This window comes from Lissotriton helveticus, chromosome 12 (assembly GCF_964261635.1).
Source record: "Lissotriton helveticus chromosome 12, aLisHel1.1, whole genome shotgun sequence".
In the NCBI taxonomy this organism is placed as follows: domain Eukaryota; kingdom Metazoa; phylum Chordata; class Amphibia; order Caudata; family Salamandridae; genus Lissotriton; species Lissotriton helveticus.
In genome coordinates this window covers 217267180-217286372 of record NC_136073.1, presented here as the reverse complement: position 1 = coordinate 217286372, position 19193 = coordinate 217267180, and the positions used below count along the sequence as shown (strand labels likewise).

The 19193-nt window shown below is 43.1% G+C and overlaps 1 protein-coding gene across 3 annotated transcripts in view; it reads left to right on the top strand.

The window, feature by feature from the left end:
* Positions 1-19193, top strand: part of KIAA0513 (KIAA0513 ortholog) — a 472380-nt gene that overhangs the window by 405317 nt on the left and 47870 nt on the right. For 2 of the 3 annotated variants that reach the window (XM_078670085.1, XM_078670086.1), the window contains 3 exons: positions 11570-11610; positions 14334-14409; positions 16688-16765. In XM_078670085.1, the coding sequence (XP_078526211.1) occupies positions 11570-11610; positions 14334-14409; positions 16688-16765 (195 nt within the window). The remainder of the gene's footprint in view (positions 1-11569; positions 11611-14333; positions 14410-16687; positions 16766-19193) is intronic. The other variant, XM_078670087.1, reaches the window with a different exon arrangement.

Below are 19193 nucleotides of genomic sequence, written 5' to 3'. Positions count from 1 at the left end.
GCAGGTGCACAGCTTGCACATGCTTAAGGCCTCCCCTGGTGTGGTTGTACCATATGGAGGATAGGTAAGATTGTTTTATCTTCACCTCCATGCGGGAGTCAAGTAGAAGGATGGCTCTTTTGGGGTTCTGTATGATGTTTCTTGAGTGCGGTAAATGCAGCGAGAGGGATCTTCTGTATGAGGGACTTCTCTATCGCCACCCAGGGTGGTATAAATGAAGGGTTATCCATAAACCATTTTGCACCCTGCTTGCAAAATATGGCAGTTTGATCGTTTCTGAAAATGGGTAGAGAGATGCCCCCTTTATCCTTGGACAGCTTGAGTTTTTTCATAGCGATTCTGGGCTTTTTGCCCTGCCATAAGAATTTGCTAAAGGTTTTGTCAATGTTTTTTTAAGAATTCTTCTGATAGGCAGCATGCGAATCAGATAATTGACAGGAGGGGTTATCATCATCTTCAGGGTTTCTGCTCTTCCTCACCATGATAAGAATTTGGGAGACCAGTTGTCTAGAAGTGATTCTATTTTTTGGGAAAACATTTTTTCGTTAGTATGTAGAGTGGTGATTAGTTCATTTGTGAACTCAAGACCTAGGTATTTGATAGAGTTCTGTTGCCAGGTTAGACCTGACGAGCCTAGAATACTTTTATCACCGTAACGACTGAGTAGTGTTACCTCAGATTTGTCTTTGTTAAGGAAATAACCAGATACTTCTGAGAAATGGCGTATGGTATTCATCAGTGCTGGGATTGCGTTGGGGGCTTCTTCAGTGACAATTAATACATCTCCTGCGTAAGTGGCAAGCTTTTCTTATTGAATCACCAAAGGAGAAATATTATTTTTAAATAAAGAATCCCTTTCTCTAATGGGACATTCACTGTGGCAGGCATAAAAAAAAACACGCAGTAAGAAAAGGCCTGTATTATTCAACTTATTTAAATAATGCACTTATAAAATATATTTGTATGTCTCAATTATTTGAGGTCATCTATTTTAAACGTTACTTATTTAGTGGTAAGTGAGTCCCATTGGTTTTCCTACAAACAGGCAATTGTAATGGCCACAAAGTTTATAAACGGAAGTTACGATACAGAATTTGATTCAATCATATAACAATGATTCGACTTCCAAAGTTGAATCATATCAGTTTTTGGTATTCCAGAGCACATTTTGTATTGCCACATATTTGAATCCTCATCTGGATGAACTTAAGTGTGTGACAAGCACCAGCTGGTAAAAATATAATTACGTGAAGTAAATAGATTCTGTTTGTTTTCTTTGCAAGCTTATGTAATATAGATTAAGCATTTATTTGTTTAATGTATTTATAAAGCGTGTGACGCGGCCTGTAGCCGCCCAAGGTGCAATGAAGGTGGAGGGCATGTTGGTAGCAGTCACAAGAATTGTACTTGAGGATAAAACCGAAACACTGCAGCACTCCAGTGTGAAAGTTATTCTTCAATCCGCTACTGTAGATTGGATTGAAAGGCTGTGCAAAGGTTTAAAAATCGAATTGAATTTTTATTGACTGTTCGATTAGTTAAAATCATTACAGTAAAAAAATATACGAATGTGCCCACCCACCCCCAACCCTTACAGTTTAAAAAATATATGGTGCAAACAAATCAACAATTAACATAAATTACTCAATTCATATTTGTACACTTTCTTTGGCGGGGGTCTCATTACTGCCCTTAGACGTAACGAGTACCCTCAGAAGGTATATACTAAACCTAATATTGCATCTGATCGTTTGGAGGCACAGCACCCACTTCACATGCACCCTTCCCGGTCGCCGTCTATATATTCACTGATTCAGAGCAACATGATTCTATGAGGATTAAAAAAAAGGTGTGCCTATTTAAGAGTCTGGTCTTTATCAAGCCTAACGTGTATAGGCATATTCTTCCACAGTGAGGAGTACACAACTAGATCTGGAATAAGATAATTTGGCTGTGTTAGCCTGGGGGGCACCAAGGTTTTCTTGGTGCCCTCCGGCACCTGGAAAGTTGGTAGGATGGTAAGCTATTGGAAAAGCTACTGGTGCTCTGCAGTAAAGCGCTTCACCTGCATGGCATGATGTTTTGAACTGAGACCTTTCTTTGACAACAAACAGTTCAGGATATTGAGGCCTGCTGCAGATAATGTGATGATGTTTGAAGATGTCATTCAGCAGGACCATATATGTTGAACAATACCTATAATTTGTTTTTGCCAGCTAATGTTAAGTTTGGTAAAGTGCACAAATTGTTCAAACCATTTAAAGAGGGAATGACATTTAGGGCCTGATTTAGAGGTTGACAGTCGGAGTAAAGGTGGCCAGGGTGGCGAAGGATTTTACTTTTCCCACCCCACTTTTGCCCACTACATTTGAACTCTGTAGGTTTGTATGAAGCACTGTCATGGTGGGTCATACAAAGCCATGTAAGTTTGTTGCGCATCCATCATTGGTGACAGACGCTTACACCAAACTTTTAAAAGTTTTGACTTTTCCTAAAGCAAACTCCCAAAGCAGGAGTTTGTTTTCAGGAAAGTAAAGACCAATGGCCCCAACACCATGGAAGAGTTCTCCCATTGTATAGGGTATTTTTTCATTTTTACTGTCTGTCAGTATGAGGATATTTCTGGTGGTGATGGACAGTAAAAAATACAAAAGCCGTCTATCCACGCCCTCTAAGTAGAGCTGACAGCCGGACGGCTTACCTCTGATGGCCAAAAGTCTCCGGGCCACCGGACAAAGTTTTTGTTCAAGAGAGTACATTTTATTCCATAGGCATAAACCTGGTGGTCTGCGATGTTCAAAATAGCTTTGGGTGGATGGAGAGGGTACTCTGTCGGACGGAGTAATGGTCCCCCAAATACCTGTCCCCCAAACTCTAAATCGGGCCATAAGTATTTTATAATACACTTGGGCACAATTGGAATTCTTGCAACTCATTAAAATACAGTTCAAATGAATTGCTAGAACATTGTAAAAATAATGACACAAGAGTACCACTTGAGATTAACTACTCAATTGCACCAGAATACTATTTCTGTTGAATACTTCTAACCGCAGATCCCTCACCTTTAGAATATTCCCAGGCGCCAGACAGGATCTGTAAGATTCTCCATCCTAACCCCTGCATGCCAGAAGGTGGCGTTGTGGAGCTCCGCGTTGACTCTGCTCCGGAAGTGATGACTGGAATTGCAAATAACTACTAGCCAAGCGCTGGCGTCGAGTCCTTGCTTTCCATGCTGTTGTATCAGGAGCTAGCTCCTAACTTTTTCTCGTCAGTTGACAACTTTGTTTTCTCAAAATGTTTCTCCACTGTGCAAGGTGACATGTCCCCTCTAAAACTACAGGGTTTAAGCCTTATAAGGGTTGTCACAAACAGATGTCATACATGGTGCGTATCTGGTGTTTGGGTTTGGGCTACTGCTCCAAGTTGTGCAAGGAACGTGCCCTGATGTAGTAGAAGGCAATCCTGGGGCGCGAAACTAAGCTCTACATATCTGAACACTGCAAAAGTTACATAAGGTCTGCTCCTGCTCGAAGTCAAGGACGCAAAACCATTCCCGCTTTTGGGGCCACTCCCATGACAGGTTGTCATCAAGGTCCAAGTTGTTGAGTAAGTTGAAGTCCAAAAAGAAGCATAAGAAGTCCAAGTGGGCGACGTTCCAGCTTCGCCACTCTCCTTCTAAAATGTAGGACTTCACGGTGTCCCTCCATCTCACTCCGGGCCCTCACTAGGGGCCATTCCTGGAAATGACCTGGAGGCCCTCTGAATTTCCAGGGCTGTTGGTGATGCCACTGCAGGTAGAGGCATTTAGGAAGGCCATTCTTCGAATCTTTGGCACCTTGAAGCTCCCTCTGGAATGCCATCAGGTCCCACAGATCCACAGAGGCCTCCAGTCAGGTTACTGCTGACAGGTCTGCCCTTGGCTTCGTCTATACCTCCTGAGCCTGCCTTGGGTTTAACTCCAACTTCAGAGTCTACCACACATCCAGCACCACTATCCATGCTGGACTCTGCCCCCAGCAATGGCGAAATGTGCCTGGCGTGTGAGCGAGGGGCTGCCGTTCTCGCTCCTCTAATTTCGGACCTCGGATCCTGCTGGAGGTTTTCACGGCCGAGCCCGGACTGAGTAGCAGCATAGTAGAGTAATACGGAGCATTCTTCAATCATCCAGCAGCGTTTTGTTTCCCGTTTTTCGACCTGTTCTCAACTTAGAGGCGTTGGTTTACAGCGTCACGCTTTCCCCGCTTTCCCTGCCAGGTGTGGACGGCGCCTGCTCGAGGTAAGGAGAGGAAGGCAAGAGTGGCCAAACGGCGCTTTAATGCGGGACGACAGAAGCTGCTTTTGGGGGGTCCAGCCTGCGGTATCTTTAAAACCTTGGTGGGAACTCTGACACAGTGAGCCACAACAACTGCGCTCACCCCACTAGAAATCAACGTTTTGATATCCCAACAGCCACACTCGACCCTGGTGGGACTCCATGTCCCAGGGTGCTCTCTGCCTCTAATCTGCCTCTAATCAGCTGCCTCAGGCATGGGGGAAGAGCCAATCAGTGCTCAAAAGCGCTGCTACAGCATGCAAAGGGCCTTTTGCCTGAACTTTGTTGGGGGAGTAACGCCGAACCCTGGTGGGACTCCATGTCCCAGGGTGCTCTCTGCCTCTAATCAGCTGCCTGGGGGAAAGAGCCAATCAGTGCTCAAAAGCGCTGCTGCTTTTCACGCGGGTGCCGCAGTGTGCAAAGGACCTTTTGCCTGAGCTTTGTTGGTAGTAACGCCGAAGGTATCCAGAAGGACTCGAAGTCCCAGGATCCCCACAACCTGCTGCCTAGGGGGCCATTTGAACTTGTGTGCCAAAGCTGCTGGGGGTCTTGCCGCTTACCTTGTCTCCCTCCCGCCGACGCAGTTACGAACGCGGCCACCGAGCGGAGGGAGACTTCAACTCCCAGGTGCCCCAGAATCGGAAGTGCCGGAGGAGCGCACGGAAGCATCCATAAATTCACCGACAGCACCAGCGCCGCGGGAGCGCCCGGGGCTAAGCCCGGGCCCTCTGTGGCCCTCCGTGGTCTGAAGGGGTCGGGACGGGCCCACTCCCTTGTCTGTTCTGTCTGTTTTGTGAGAAGAGGTAGAGTGACTCCATTTACTAATTGACTATCTTTGTGGTTTGATTTATCCTACTTTAATAATGTCACGCAAGGGGGACACAAACATTGCTTCAGAGAGGGGTCCGTGCCAAGGGCTACAAGAGCATCACTTGAATAGCACCAGCACACTGCCTACTGTTCATGAGATAGACTACAACTCTCCTTGCCACTCTCTACTCAGTATGCAATCTCCCTTACAAACTCCAGTCAGAGCGCAAAATCTGTCTTTGTGGGATGAATTAAACACCTTGTGCAACACCCAAGTACGCCATAGTGAAATCACCTTCTCCTGTTAAAGGCACCAGCTCTTCATGTACTAACGGTAGCTTACGAGATCCATCCTTTTCACCTATGAAAGACAATATCCAAGATCTAGCCCTTCCCCGGCCTTTACCCACTAAAAGGAAGCACTACAAGGATAATCCCGAAGGGAATCATTCCAAATTACAAAAACTATCCATAAGTCCTACTTTACCTGTCAACAACCTGCCTACTACCATGGAGTCCACAGATAAATCAGACAATACATTACTCTACCCCCAGTTGTCTCTATTGACCCAGATTGAGCATCTTGTCAAAGCCATAATTTCTCCACTAGTTGATAAAATCAATTCTATAGGGGAAAGGCTCTCAAGTCTAGAGAACACAATCGCGACCATTCTGACACCTATCAATAATATGGTAACACCTAACCGTTCCCAGCCACTTACAACCTTGGTAACAACTAAGCCAACTCCTAAATGTACAAACGCCCAACCTACATCACAACCACCCAAAATCCCAGCCCCAATTGCACCCAAAGCCCCTTTTAAACCTGCTCCATCAAGGTTCACAGGGGTTAGAACAGAATTAAACATACCACCACGTATACACCTTCCTCCAGAAGCCGTGCCATATGTGTCCGTTCTTTCAGGAGTACCAGCACTTGCTTCCGGGAAAGCCGAAAGACAGCAGGACCTATTAAATAAGGTAATATTCTGGCTGGGGAAAAATAGACCCCTACCATCGGACCAAGATGGCGGAATCCTGAGCGTTAGAAGGGTGAGCTGGCTGGGCTCGTTACCTAAAAACATTCCCGGGGACTTGGTACTGGTTAAATTCAGGAAAAGGAACATCGTCCCGTACCTGAGATCTTGCCCGCCCCAAGAAGGAGATGGCTCTATATGCACTTGGGACCTACTTGACTTTTATCCTTGTACGCCAAACATTCCCCTGCTTAGACCAACAGTAGAGCATCACCATCTGCTGGGAAGGGGGGTTTGTGTATCCAGTGGCATTAGTTTCTCCGCTCTGAATAGATTCGAACCACTACACAATTGTCGCAACTTTTGATTGCTCTCTGTATTACCATAGTCGATAATGATAAACTGTATGATTAACATGTCTTACTATCGAATTCTGAGGTTGGGCATATGTCCTTTTAACTTGTAGTCATATTGGTATTGTATGTATGCATTTATTTTAAGATTGTTTTATATTTTATGATTTTAAAACAAAATCGAATAAAGCTTTATCGACCGACCGACTCTGCCTCGACAATGCTGCAGGCGCTTGAGGAGGATGCCCATCTCATTGTCTTGTCCGACTCTGAACCAGATTCATCTCCATATTGGCCAAAGTCGTGCCCCAGACAGTTCTGACTGACCCGGCCCCATTGTATTGTGACTCTCATAAGACATAAATTTGCCTTGGAGCCACCCTCCTGTGCTCCAACAACGTTCTGAATCTAACTATGACCAGAGTCAACCACCTTTTGGTGATGATGCAGATGAATTTCCCTCACAATATAATGATGGTAATTTTTACTTGAATCTACATGAGATCAGTGGATTGGACACTTTGCCTGACATGGGGCTGGGTTATCTCCCTGGGCCTTCCATGGAAGAGTCAGCCTCATTCGCCATAGTCTCAGACATGTGGGTAAAGTGTATGACTTGCAAATGCCTTCTGTCGAGGTAAAAACAATATCCTGATTGAAATTTTACAACACCTTATCTGAATGTTTGCCGCAGCTTAAGTACCTCATGGGCACTTAAGCTAAACCCTTCTCTTGCCTACCTGTGAACAGACAGGTGGCACAATGCCTCAGTCCGGGTGACTCTGCTTTCCTGATGCAACACCTTAATCCTGAGAGCCTGGTAGTTCGGACAGCTACTAGCAGGATTAATCCCAATTCTTTTCCTACAACCACTCAGAAAAAGAGTCGAAGAAAATTGAACATCCTGAAGGAGGATGTTCTCTTCAGCTAGCCTTGCCCTTTGGTCAGTCAACCCCAGCTGTGTGCTGGGAAGGCACTCCCATGCATTATGGGGCATGGTCACAGAGATATTACCAGCTGTCTTAGAGGAATTCTGCACTAATTTGGCACAAACCATTCAAAATGTCCAAGGGACAACAAATAAGTCATATGGTCAGGCCTGGACCTGATCAATTGATTCGGGTGTCACCTAGACATCACTCTTGGATATGCATTTTGATGGAATTTGCTTTTCTGTCGAGTAGGTAGACTCCGACTTTGAGCTTTTAAAGAAAGTAGAGTCACTACATGCTCGCTTGGTCTTCCTAGACCTGCAAGATTGTATCCCCAGCATATTTTCCCCTTTCGAGGCATTCTTTACAGGCATCATCTTGGCCCATTTCCCCAGCAACTTACACCTCCATTCCTTTCGGGATCGGGGTAAGTGATCTAGCTGACAACATACAGGCCCGCAGGGTCCGCATTCCTCCCAATCCCTAGCCCCTACTGCAGAACTGCCAAGGTGCTTTAATTTCCCCTTAGCGGGACACAACCATCCTGTGGGAGGCAGATGCAGTCATTTTCTCTACTGATTACAGGTCATCACATCCGACAGGTAGGCCCTGCTGATATTCTAACAGAGCTAGGCCCTGCAATTCCTTTTCATCCCACCACCATTTCTGCCTAGATCAGAGAAGCTTTCAGATGAGCATGTGTAAAATTTAGTGCAGGAAGTTCAGGCCTTTTTGCCAAAAAGAGCCCTAGAAAGAGTCTCATCTTTGGAGATTGGTACAGGGTGTTACTCCCGTTATTCCCTAGTCCCAAAATGGACGGATGCCCTTGTCCTATTTGAAATCTCGACCCTCTCAATTTCCTCCAATTGAATGATAAATTCAGGATGATCATGCTGGCCCAGGTTCTGTCTGCCCTGGATCCATTAGACCTGCAGGACCCCAATTTCTGCGTTCCACCCCTCCTGGCCCAAAGGTGCTGCCAACTGGTCAAGGTGGGCCACAAGCATTTTCAGTTTGCTTGCTCCCTTTTGGCCTCATCTGTGCCTTTCGAGTGTTCCTGAAGTTTATTGCAGTGGTCACAGCATATCGATGGAGGTCCCTGTCTTACCTCATCTCGACGACTGACTGTTGAAGGTAGTCACGCCAGATCAGTTGTAGACCGCCTTCAGACAATGGTAAACCTCCTTACATCACTGGGGCTGACGATCATCATCTCGAAGTCGCACCTGACTTCTTGCAGAGGCTTTCTTTCATCAGAACCATCTGGGATAGGGTGCGTTTTTAGGGCTATCCCTCCAGTTCTGCGAATCTAGGGCATCAGGCTATGGTCCCAAAGTTTTAGCCTTGTTCCTGGGTCTCAGTGAGAGTTGCTCTGAGGCCTCTTAGCCTACTAGTCTTCTGTGTCCTTCTCTTCGACTATGTCAGACGGCATATGTGGGCTGTGTTGTGGGATTTGAAGTCTCAGTGGGTGCAGCACCAAGGAAACCTGTCAAATCCGAGGAGACCGCAAAAGATATGCTCGGTGGCTGATCAAGCACAATTGTATGAGCAGCAGACCCCTCTGCCTACCCCTCCCAGAGCTGTAAGTAATGCAAGATGCATTGCTGATGTGTTTGGGAGGCCATCCGGGGTGAGATGTGAGGACTGTGGTCTCTGTTGGAGACCCATTTTCACATCCACCTGTTAGTGTTGCTGACCATTATCTTGCTGTGTAAAGCTTTTTGCCATTCATTAAGCGGGAGGCTGGTTCATGTTCTCATGGACAACACTACCACCGTGTGGTACTGCAAAAAGCACAGCTGTGTGGGGTGTCGTACCCTTTAAAAGGAGGCACTTCAAGCAGCGACGTCTAGCAGATCACAAATTGCAATTACAACCAGAAGTGGAGAAGGGATTCATCCAGCAAAGGCGAGAACCCTGGCTCAATCACTTTGCTTCTGACAAGAACATACAATGTTCTCACATTTGCGTGCTGGAGTTCTAATGATGGCTCTCTCCCTGAGACAAATTTCCTCTAGATTGGAGCATGAGACTCTTGTATGCTGTATCCCTTCCTACCGCTACTTCTCCTGCTTCAAGTTCTGTAGAAGATCAGGTACGCCAGGGCCCAAGTCGTCTTTGGGGCTTCAGATTGGTCAGGAGAATCTGGTACCCTGAACTTCTGGGTATGAGCACCCATCCCACGATCAGGCTACTAATCCAGTCACAGCACCAGATCAGGGTGTTGCACATGTGTCTACTTAATCTACAACTCCATGATTGGAGACTAAGGGGCAGCAGTTGACTACATTTGATCTTTCTCCCTAAAGTAGTGGACATTATCCTGATGGCCAGTAATCATTTTACAAAGTATCTATACACTGGATGCTGGGACAAGTTTTTGGCCCAGTGTGGCTTCCTTAATACAGAGCCTGTGCATGCTAATCTGTTGGATGTCTTGGTCTTTATTTACAATTTGGCCTAGCAAGGTCTTGCTGCAGGCACGGTTAAATGTTGTCTGGTACTTCACCATTTTTACTTTTACTGGACCAATTAATTGTCCTTCTTCAAATCACCCATTGTGATGCAATTTCTCAAAGGTTTAATTCACAAATTTCCTCCAAAACCCTTTGTGATGCCCCATTTGGGACTTCAATTGGGTCTTTACTGTTCTTAGGAGCATCCCTTTTGAGGCACTGCATAGCTGCCCTCGGTCTCCTGACCCTAAAGACGCACTCTCCTTTTTGCTACAGTGTAACTAATAGAAAAGGGCTTTAGGGAACAGTTTGAACTTGAACAAGCGCCAGAGCAGAAATTGTGATGTTGCAATGTTATACTTTTGTTTTCTTGGCCTACGGGGGCTCAGCTGAATCTGAACAATTATACATTTGTCAATTATGAAACAATGAACAAACATCCATGTCCATAACTGTTTTAATGTTTTGAGATTTTGACAGATTTATATTTTTGTTTTTCGTATATTTGCAGGGGCTCTGTTTATACTCGCTAAAGTGTCCCCTGCTTGATCTTCTCTGGTTCCACCATCAAGCACCTCTGCAGAGTCTTTCCCATTATGGAGCTTGACTGAGCCCCACAATGTCTCATTCTAAGTCCACGCCTAAATTGGAAGTGCAACTCATTGTGCACTGCCTCATGCTGTAATGGTGTTCAACCCCACGTTAGTAATATTTATTATATTAAAATCAATCAATTACAATATAAATTAGGATAACAATCAGTTCATTAACAGATTGTCCAAAAACAACTTTTGACACCAGATAAATCAACCCAGGGTCACCTGACTCTTGCATTCAGCTTGGTCTTTGCTTGGTGCCACAGTGAAGCACCTAGTTATAATGTGGATGTTAGTCGCGAGGCGAGCCTCGGGTAGATTGTCAATGTATTTTACCAGACTACTGATGAAGCGGTTGCTCTGAAGTGAGAAGCAGCAGTTCATAGTTTCTATGACTGGTCTTATTTTATGTTCAATAAAAGACTGGCGCAAATATTTTTTCCTCTTATCCAGGAAATTAGGGCAGATGCATTGTATAGGTTCCAAAATTTCAGATCTGTAGCCGCACAGGCAGCAGCCAGCACGTGGGCTCAGCACTTTTTTTCTAGGAGCCCTTCAGTTCAGCAATAGGAATGTACAAGAGGTGAAACCGTAGGCTTTTGATTTTTTGGGCTGCACCTGGCCAGGTCTGAGCCGAGGTAAGGCTGTTTTGTGTCCAAAAAGTATCAGAATCCAAATAGCTGTTTGCATTTTGAAGTTTTTTTTGGTCATTGTAGCGACAGAAGTGAAAAAGAGAAGTTCTTATTAGATGTTCACACGTCCCTCTTTGTAAGGTGGTTAAATCGGCTAGAGAAGGCAGGTTGTGCTCAGCTTGGAGTTTTCCAATGGACATATGGTGTTTGGCTCAGTGGTTGTGTTTCCCTGTGCCTCCCTTGTTTTGCATTCTATTTTACATTTGTTTCATTTTGGATATTTGTGAGGCCGTCACATAGTACCGGCTCTGCTAACTTCAGGATTAAGGTTTGGCAAGAACTCTTTAAGTAAAACATAATTTGGGGATTATTGTAGTAAGTGTAATTCTTGTTATATATATATATATTCAACTGGAGAAATTCGTGAAGGATAATTTTTCTGCTAATTGTGGCTGTCAAATTAGACATTTTGTAAACACCTCTTGGTCTTCATTTTAGGATGGATGAGATCCAGATGAAAGAGAAACCTTCTAAGAATGGTAAGCTGTATTTCTGTTTATTTTTGTTCAGTGAGGATCTCTCAGAAAATTCTGCATGCAATTGTAAATGCAAAGACACCTGACCTCTCTCAAGATGGAAAATTCAGTTTTCTTGCACATGTGTACTGTGAAAAACACAATTGGGTAGTGTGGAAAACACAGACCTATTTCTATTTGGAACTTTTTTGTAATTCTAAATTTAGAAGGTAATTAGCTATCATCTTTGCTAATTCTTCCCTTTCTTTAAGGGAAATCCTCATTATATTACCTTGGACGGACCATGAGTATGGCAGATTGAAAATAAAATAAACAAATAACAAAGGAAATCCGCACACCACACTGCACAAATATGCATATGTCTCAAGCTGTATATTCTCTTAACCGCTCTGCTTATCAAGATCCTCATTAGATTCTCAAGACATACATAGATATGTTAAGAAATGCTTTGGACATGACTCGACCTTTGTTAAATGTTATGAAGAGAAATCCTAGAAAAGTAGAACTTCTGTCTTTGAGTAAGAACTATTTACAAGAGAACAAGCATAGTTGGCAAATACAGAACTGTAACTAAAACCGTGATAACAAACTAAATCAGGATATTGGATCAACCTTTTTTTTATCTGCCCGTAATATATCAGCAGCTATCTTTTCCATTGTCAATGATCTTGAAGAGTTCATTCACCTTAACTCTTTAGAGACGGCACCGGAGAAGTGTGAAAAAATTGATTTCTCTGTGTAGATCAGCTTAATTTTGCATACTCCGGAAATCCAGAAAATTGTATACCTACTTCAAAAATTTGAAAATTAATATCCCCCATCCACTACTATGAATTTCTCCAATTTTCGACCTCTCAACAAAGTTGAATTAGACCCCATAATAAACAAGTATAGACTTCGGGATCATCAGAAGATGTGCAACCTTCTAAATTCCTAAAGAGTATTACAAATCAACATCATATAGGGGCAAAAAGTCATTAGCGCCTCATTGCATATTTGGAAAGTACCCCGTGAACTTAAATTTGCACTGGCCATGCGAGTGTAAAAAAAAATAATGCACTGGACCCAACAATACTGCCAATTGTCGGCTATTTCAAAATAACCATACTTATCTAAACCATTAGAGAAGGTGTCCACAATAAATCAAAGGAATATATGGAGACAAATACCATTCTCCACCCAGCCCAGGCTGGTTTCTGGTCTGGTGATAGCGCAGATACTGTAGTAGTTGAAGCTTTAGATGAACTTAGACCTGCAGAACTTATGTTGTTGGCTCTTTCTGCAGCATTTGACACTTTAGACCATCAGACACTGATAACTCGTCTAAATAGTCTCTTTGCCAAAGGCACAGTACTAACCTAGGTCCAGGATTCTCTGACCTTGCAAACTCAGATAGCAGTTTTATCATATTTTGCCTCTAGAGCACAACCAAAGTATTGTGAACTCCAATAGGAGTCTAACCTATCCCCTTAATTATTCATCCTATATGTCGCTCCTCTGGCACATTTGATCCATCCCTTCGGTTACACTCTTTCATGTTTAACAATGATAGTCAAATAGCTCTTTCGATATTCAATTATCTGGATGTCTGTGCTTGCAATTCTTTTCTTGACTCCAAGAGGTTGAATATTGGGCGAGCCATAATCAATAGAAGTTCAATGGAGACAAGACAGAGCTGATAGCACCACTTGTCCAAACACCTTTATGATTATATCCTTTATGGTTTTCAGAGCTGGGAACTTGCACATAGCCTGTCTACCAGTTAAAGAACCTATGGGTAAAACCCAGACTCTGGATTAAATCTCACTTCCCAGATTAGTGCCTCCTTTTTTTCATCTACATACATAATCCACATATTCTCATTCTCCGACACAGTACTGAATATGAATGTCATCATCTTTGCATGCTTTGAGTACTGTAATGCCATGTACTTGGATCTACCTACTGACATTAGTTCCAGACTTCAGTTAATTCCAAATAGTGAACTGAGAATGGTTATAGGATGTCCAAACGAAATCACATTTCTCCTGCTTTGAAAACTCAACATCCGCTTCCTGTCAAATTGAGAATAGTTTTTAAATCTGTGTGTTGTTCATAAGCCAGGCCACACCCCTGTCTCGCCACTTTCAGTGGCACTGTCCAGATTGGCTGCTTAGATCTGTTGATTAAAGTCCACTGCTGGGAATCATGGCTTCCTTGATCTCTGCAGCTATTCAATGGAACCGACTCCCTCTAGCCATTAGACAAGAAGGCTTACTGTTGAAATTTAGGAAGGGCCTAAATTGCTTGCGATGACTTTTACTGTCGCTTTGGAAATTCACTTCAAGCGCCAAGGTGCTTTCGAGTGCAGAAGCGCTCTAGAAAAACTCTGTCTAAAAAGTGACAATTTCCTGTCCTGTTTTCATATATTTAATATTTGTTTTAAATGTCACCACAATGTTTTTTAACCACTTTCTCTCTCTCTCCTTCTTCCTAACTTTTACTCTCTTTAAAGCTGTACGGTGAACATCATTTGAACGATCTCACACTTTGAAATACACCAACATGTATTCTGCAAATGACCACTGTCCTAACATGCACTTCAATTTGTCATTCAAGTTTGGAGATGATTAGAATGTTAGTGAACCCTTGTTGCAGCACTGATGATGGATTGACCATTGTGTAGTGTGTGAAAAGGCTTGCCTTTCGGTCTAGTTGAACCCCGGTGCTTTGTTTTTCATCGCCAGCAGCCGTGCAGAGTCCAGAGAAGACTAAAGGGGAGAAGAACTATCTTTACACCCACCTAAAGCAGCAGCCAATCTGGTAAAGTTAATCTTACGCCCTTCTTGTTTTGCTGTACAAGCGGCTGGAGTGAGGCCCCTAAATCCCACCAATATGTCCTGAATGTAACCATATTTGATGTCTGACATGATTGAATGTAATACCGACATGAGGCAAGAATGAGCACCTAACAGGGATGAAGCCATGGAGTGCTCTTCAGTAGCTCTTTTTTGCAGCTCCCAATCTCTTCCAATTTCAGGGACAGATGGCTAACAATGAAGCTGAGTAAAGTAATTTCAATACCCAGAGAGTCTGGTGAATTATGTTTATTTTAGTTTTGGCTGTGTTTGTTGTCCCTAACTATTAGTACTTTTTTGTACATTTCTTTCAATTAAATATGTGATTTGATTTATAAGAAGTGATTTTGTTAAGGCATAAACATGTAAAAAAACATTAAAATGCATTGAGTAAGTTCAGAAGAATCGATTATTGGTAGGATCTCCCTTTCAACAGTGTGCCCATAGTGCCACCTTGTGCGTGTGCCATATAGACAAATCATATTGCATCTTGTATAGCTGAAAGTTCATGCATGACTTTCGAATGCCCTGAGCCTGCCTCCCATGGATTCCTTTCAAAAAGTGGGGAGTGGACCCATGTCTAAGTCTACATTTTCCAGAAGGCTACAAAATGGATTGCTTTTTTTGAAGAGACTTTAAGCACACATGGGATACCTTTGCAGGATCTTTCTTTTGTGGTTGACTTGTAGCAGGGACACCTTGTGTGTTGCACCCAAAGGATTAAGGGGCACCTGCATCAATGTATTTTGCAATTGCAAATAGTGCGATTCACAAAAATCTGCCGTTTACGATTGCAAAATGGCCTTTTGCAATGCATGAAAGTTTTTGAGATTCGCAATTTCCCTAATGCAAACGCAAGAAGTCTTTCCTAACTGCAAACTGTGCATTTAGGAAACTCTAATTAGTATCAAATTCATGCTAATGTGTGCATACTTTGAAAATGCACACAACTGCATTTTTCAAAGTGCCATGTGGCACACAAACGCCCCTAGACCACGTGTGTGCCTTACATGTGCACCTTTTTTTGTTAGGGGTGCCTCAGGGGGACCTTAGGCCCCGGGCACCCTTGCCTTTACATGACCTAATTTGTGATTATTTAGGCAATGCAAGACCATTCCCAACTATGAGCAAAGAATGGAGTCGCAATAGCAAATAGCAATTTCCTAATTGTGTCTGCCATTCTTAAGGAATCGCAGTTAGAGAATCTCTATTTGTAACCTGTTTTGATGCATTAGATTTTTGATTACCAAATAGCAAGTTCTTAAAAATCGCTATTTGTTAATCGCAAAATGCAACTTTCATGCATGTGCTCCTAAGACAATAATGCCCTCCTTATCTCAACTGGTTCCTAAAACAGCAGGGCTGAGGTTTCATAGGCGGATGAGAAGGCTCTGTGTTTCCGAAGCATCTGAATCCCTTTCAAGTTTTACGTTTGTTCGCAAATGAGTGGGGATTCTCTGCAGGAGGAGAATGCGCATCACCTTTCAGATCCCTCGCATTCCTTCAATGAATTCAATATCCCTAGCAATCAATGAATGCTGTCATCATCACCAAGGTACAAGAACCTGAAAGCAAAAGGTCTGAACACTTTCACCTCCAACCTTGTGAAGTAGCCCTAGTCCCAAGGGCGTAGTGAATCCCCCATCTTTAGCAGTTACATCAGGGGTGACGTTCTTTTTGGGCCTCATTATCTGCAACTTGGCAGATAAAAGCTCATAATTTACACTAAAAGGAGAAAAGATGGATGAATTGATGGAAAAGGGAAAGAGTAATAGATGAGTCAATGCATGAGAAGGTGAAAGGATGTGGGATGAAAGTATGGATGGATGAGTGGGTAAAAGAATGGTAGGGGGAAAGGAAAAGTGGGTGGATGAGTGGGTAAAAGGATGAATGGATGAGTAATACCATCTCTCCAGCCTGGAACTGAAGACATTGAATAAAGCTCTAAGTACCACCTCTAAAAGCCTCTTTTCTGGAGCATATATTTTTGCTCTGTATTGTGGTGGAAGATTAAGGAACCTTTGGTTTATTAGGTACATGACGGAAAGTGTATAAACATGAGTTAAATCACATTGTTCCACATGGGTTTACTAATGCATTTCCTTGAGTAATAAATACCCGATTGGTTGAGGCGATTATTTTTGTACATCGGACAAGTAAGCTGACCTAGTTAAAGGAATTACCTGCTCTACATAATCCTGTGTGTTGAAAGTCCTGTTGTAATTAGTTTTCTTGTCTTGTAGGCATACTTTGCGGTTTTGGAATGCCGCTTTTTTCGATGCTGTCCATTGTGAGAGAAGGAAGAGGTCGCCAACCACCAGGTAAGAAGTAACCGCAAGTCCTGCGTTCGGTATGGCTTCTAGCCAATCGGATGAGTGCAGACTCCCAAAGCATGAACCCGTTATTGGCTGCTGTGCCAGAGCTTGAACGTGTTACTGATGGTGAAGGTGTGGTGGTATGGCAGAATTAAAGAAATTCAGTAGTGTTTTACCTTCAGATTTTAATTCTGTTTTTCTTATACTGCATTGTCTACAATGTGTTCTTTGGTAAACTATTTCATGCAAAGGCATTTCAGTTTGTAGGGCTTTGCTGGAGGTGGTGAAGTTGTACCATTTGTCCTGTGATCAGTACGGGCGTTTTCAAAAATATGTTTGAAAAGTCGTTTTTTAGGGAGAAAAACACAACTGATTAATTCGTTAGCAAAAAATCTTTTTTTGGGGAATTTCCCGCCATTCGTTTTTTGCAGAAAACTTCACTCTTGGGTGAAGTTGTGCAAAGTTCCCAAACTGCTCACTTCTCACAAATACACAGACAGTTTTGGAATTCTGAGCAGCCTTGTTTTTACTCCATTTTACATTGCTTCTCCTATGTTGCTTGCATGCTTTATAGGCTGGTGTTACATTGTAAAGCACAACTATTTTAGCTTTGTTTAAACTTGATGTTTGCAGACTGAAGAACTCTGCATGATTAATTTCAGCCTTGTTAAATGGTTCAGGGACACTATTAAAAATGCATTGCAAAAGATAAGTGTGACTTTGTTTTTTATCTTATGGTATAAATGAATGTTTAAATAAACTACAAACTAGGATTCTGCATTAGCCAGATTACAAGAAACTCAGGGAGCCTACCAGCCTATCAAATAGGTGGCATCTCATCAGACCTGCAAAAGCTGTTAATCTGATTGAGAATATGGAAACACCCATTCCACTCACAAAAGCATTACAGTCTTCCAAGACACAAAAAGTGCTTGTGGTCCCACAATGCAGACTAGTTGAAAACAAGGAACACCACTCCTTTTCTCCCACAACACAAATCTTATAGAAAAGACTACAGAACATTCTCAAACAAGAATCATAATCCGGGTCTTGTGCACTACAACATCAAAACTCCCCCATAACAGTGACCAGCCTTTAATACATATTCCGAAATTAGTGTTTCTGTCTCACAGCAGCCAGGCTCTGGAACACTATACTGATCAGCCTCTAGGAAAGAGGCTGTAGAAGAGCAACAATATCTTTAGTCAGGAACCAAAACTTCTCTGCTGAGCAACCCAGATTCTGGAACAACCTGCTGACTATCATCGGACAAAAACCAACAACTGGGCCTACACGACCAATGGGGCCATGCTCTGTAATGGTTTGCAGACCACCCGTCTACAAATGTCAGCAACCAGACTTTTACTACTGCAGCAGCCATACTCTGGAGAGATTGCCAACCTTCCTTCAGCAAGAACCATCAACCAGGCTTTGTATACTGCAGCAAGCTTAGCTTGTCGCTTCCTCCTGCACGTTAGAAATCTGATATTCTCTACCTAGGCATCTGGATTTGGGAACATCAATTACCTCTGCAGTCCATGATAAAGAATCTACATTCTGGAAGATTTTACAGGCAGGAAATCAGTGCCGCATGGGCGGAGCGGCCGCGGCATGACGGAACCACTCCGTCATGAGCACACACCACCCGTGGCTCGTGACGGAGTGGTTCCGTCACGAGCATGGAAGGGGTTAAGTTGGTGCTGCTGCTGTTTGGACATTCATGGTTGCCAAGTGTGTCTCACTTTAACTTAGTCTAATTTTTTAACAGACATCCCATTGTATTCTGGGACTTGACATTTGGCGCTTAACATTTTAACTGTGGGCTAGAAACCCCCACCAATAAAGCACATTTGAGTAAAGAGCCAGGATTAGCTGAAAGTATCACACATAACAATGGGATACCTTATAGGTATGAATGTCGCTGATATGCGGAAAGTCTTGAGTCATGTGCATGGTGACTGCACTCTTTTAAGAGGTGCCTGTCACAGTTAAAATGTTAAGCGCAAAACATCAAGTCCCAGAATACAATGGGCTGGCTGTTAAAAGATTGGACAGAGTTAAAGTGAGACATTTGCCATGGGCCACAGCAGCAGCTAGTCATGACAGAGTGAGTGTGAGAAGTAATGAGATGTGAGAGAGGGTAAATAATATGAGAGTGTGAGTGGTAGTGCAATACACACTTTCTATGCTTAAAACAGTCTGACATAAGTTCACTTGACATGATGTCAGTCGGAAGACACTAAATACCCTGTATTACTTCCCCTTTAAATTAAATATGTGATTTATAACAATTACTGTAAGAAAAGACCATGTGTTTAAAATCCTGGAAAAAGTCTTTGTCTATTTTAAAGGGTAGGTAGCTAAATAAACACTGATCAGCATCGATTTCAAAAGGTTTAAAAAACACTGAGCAAACACCACTGAAATCCACAAA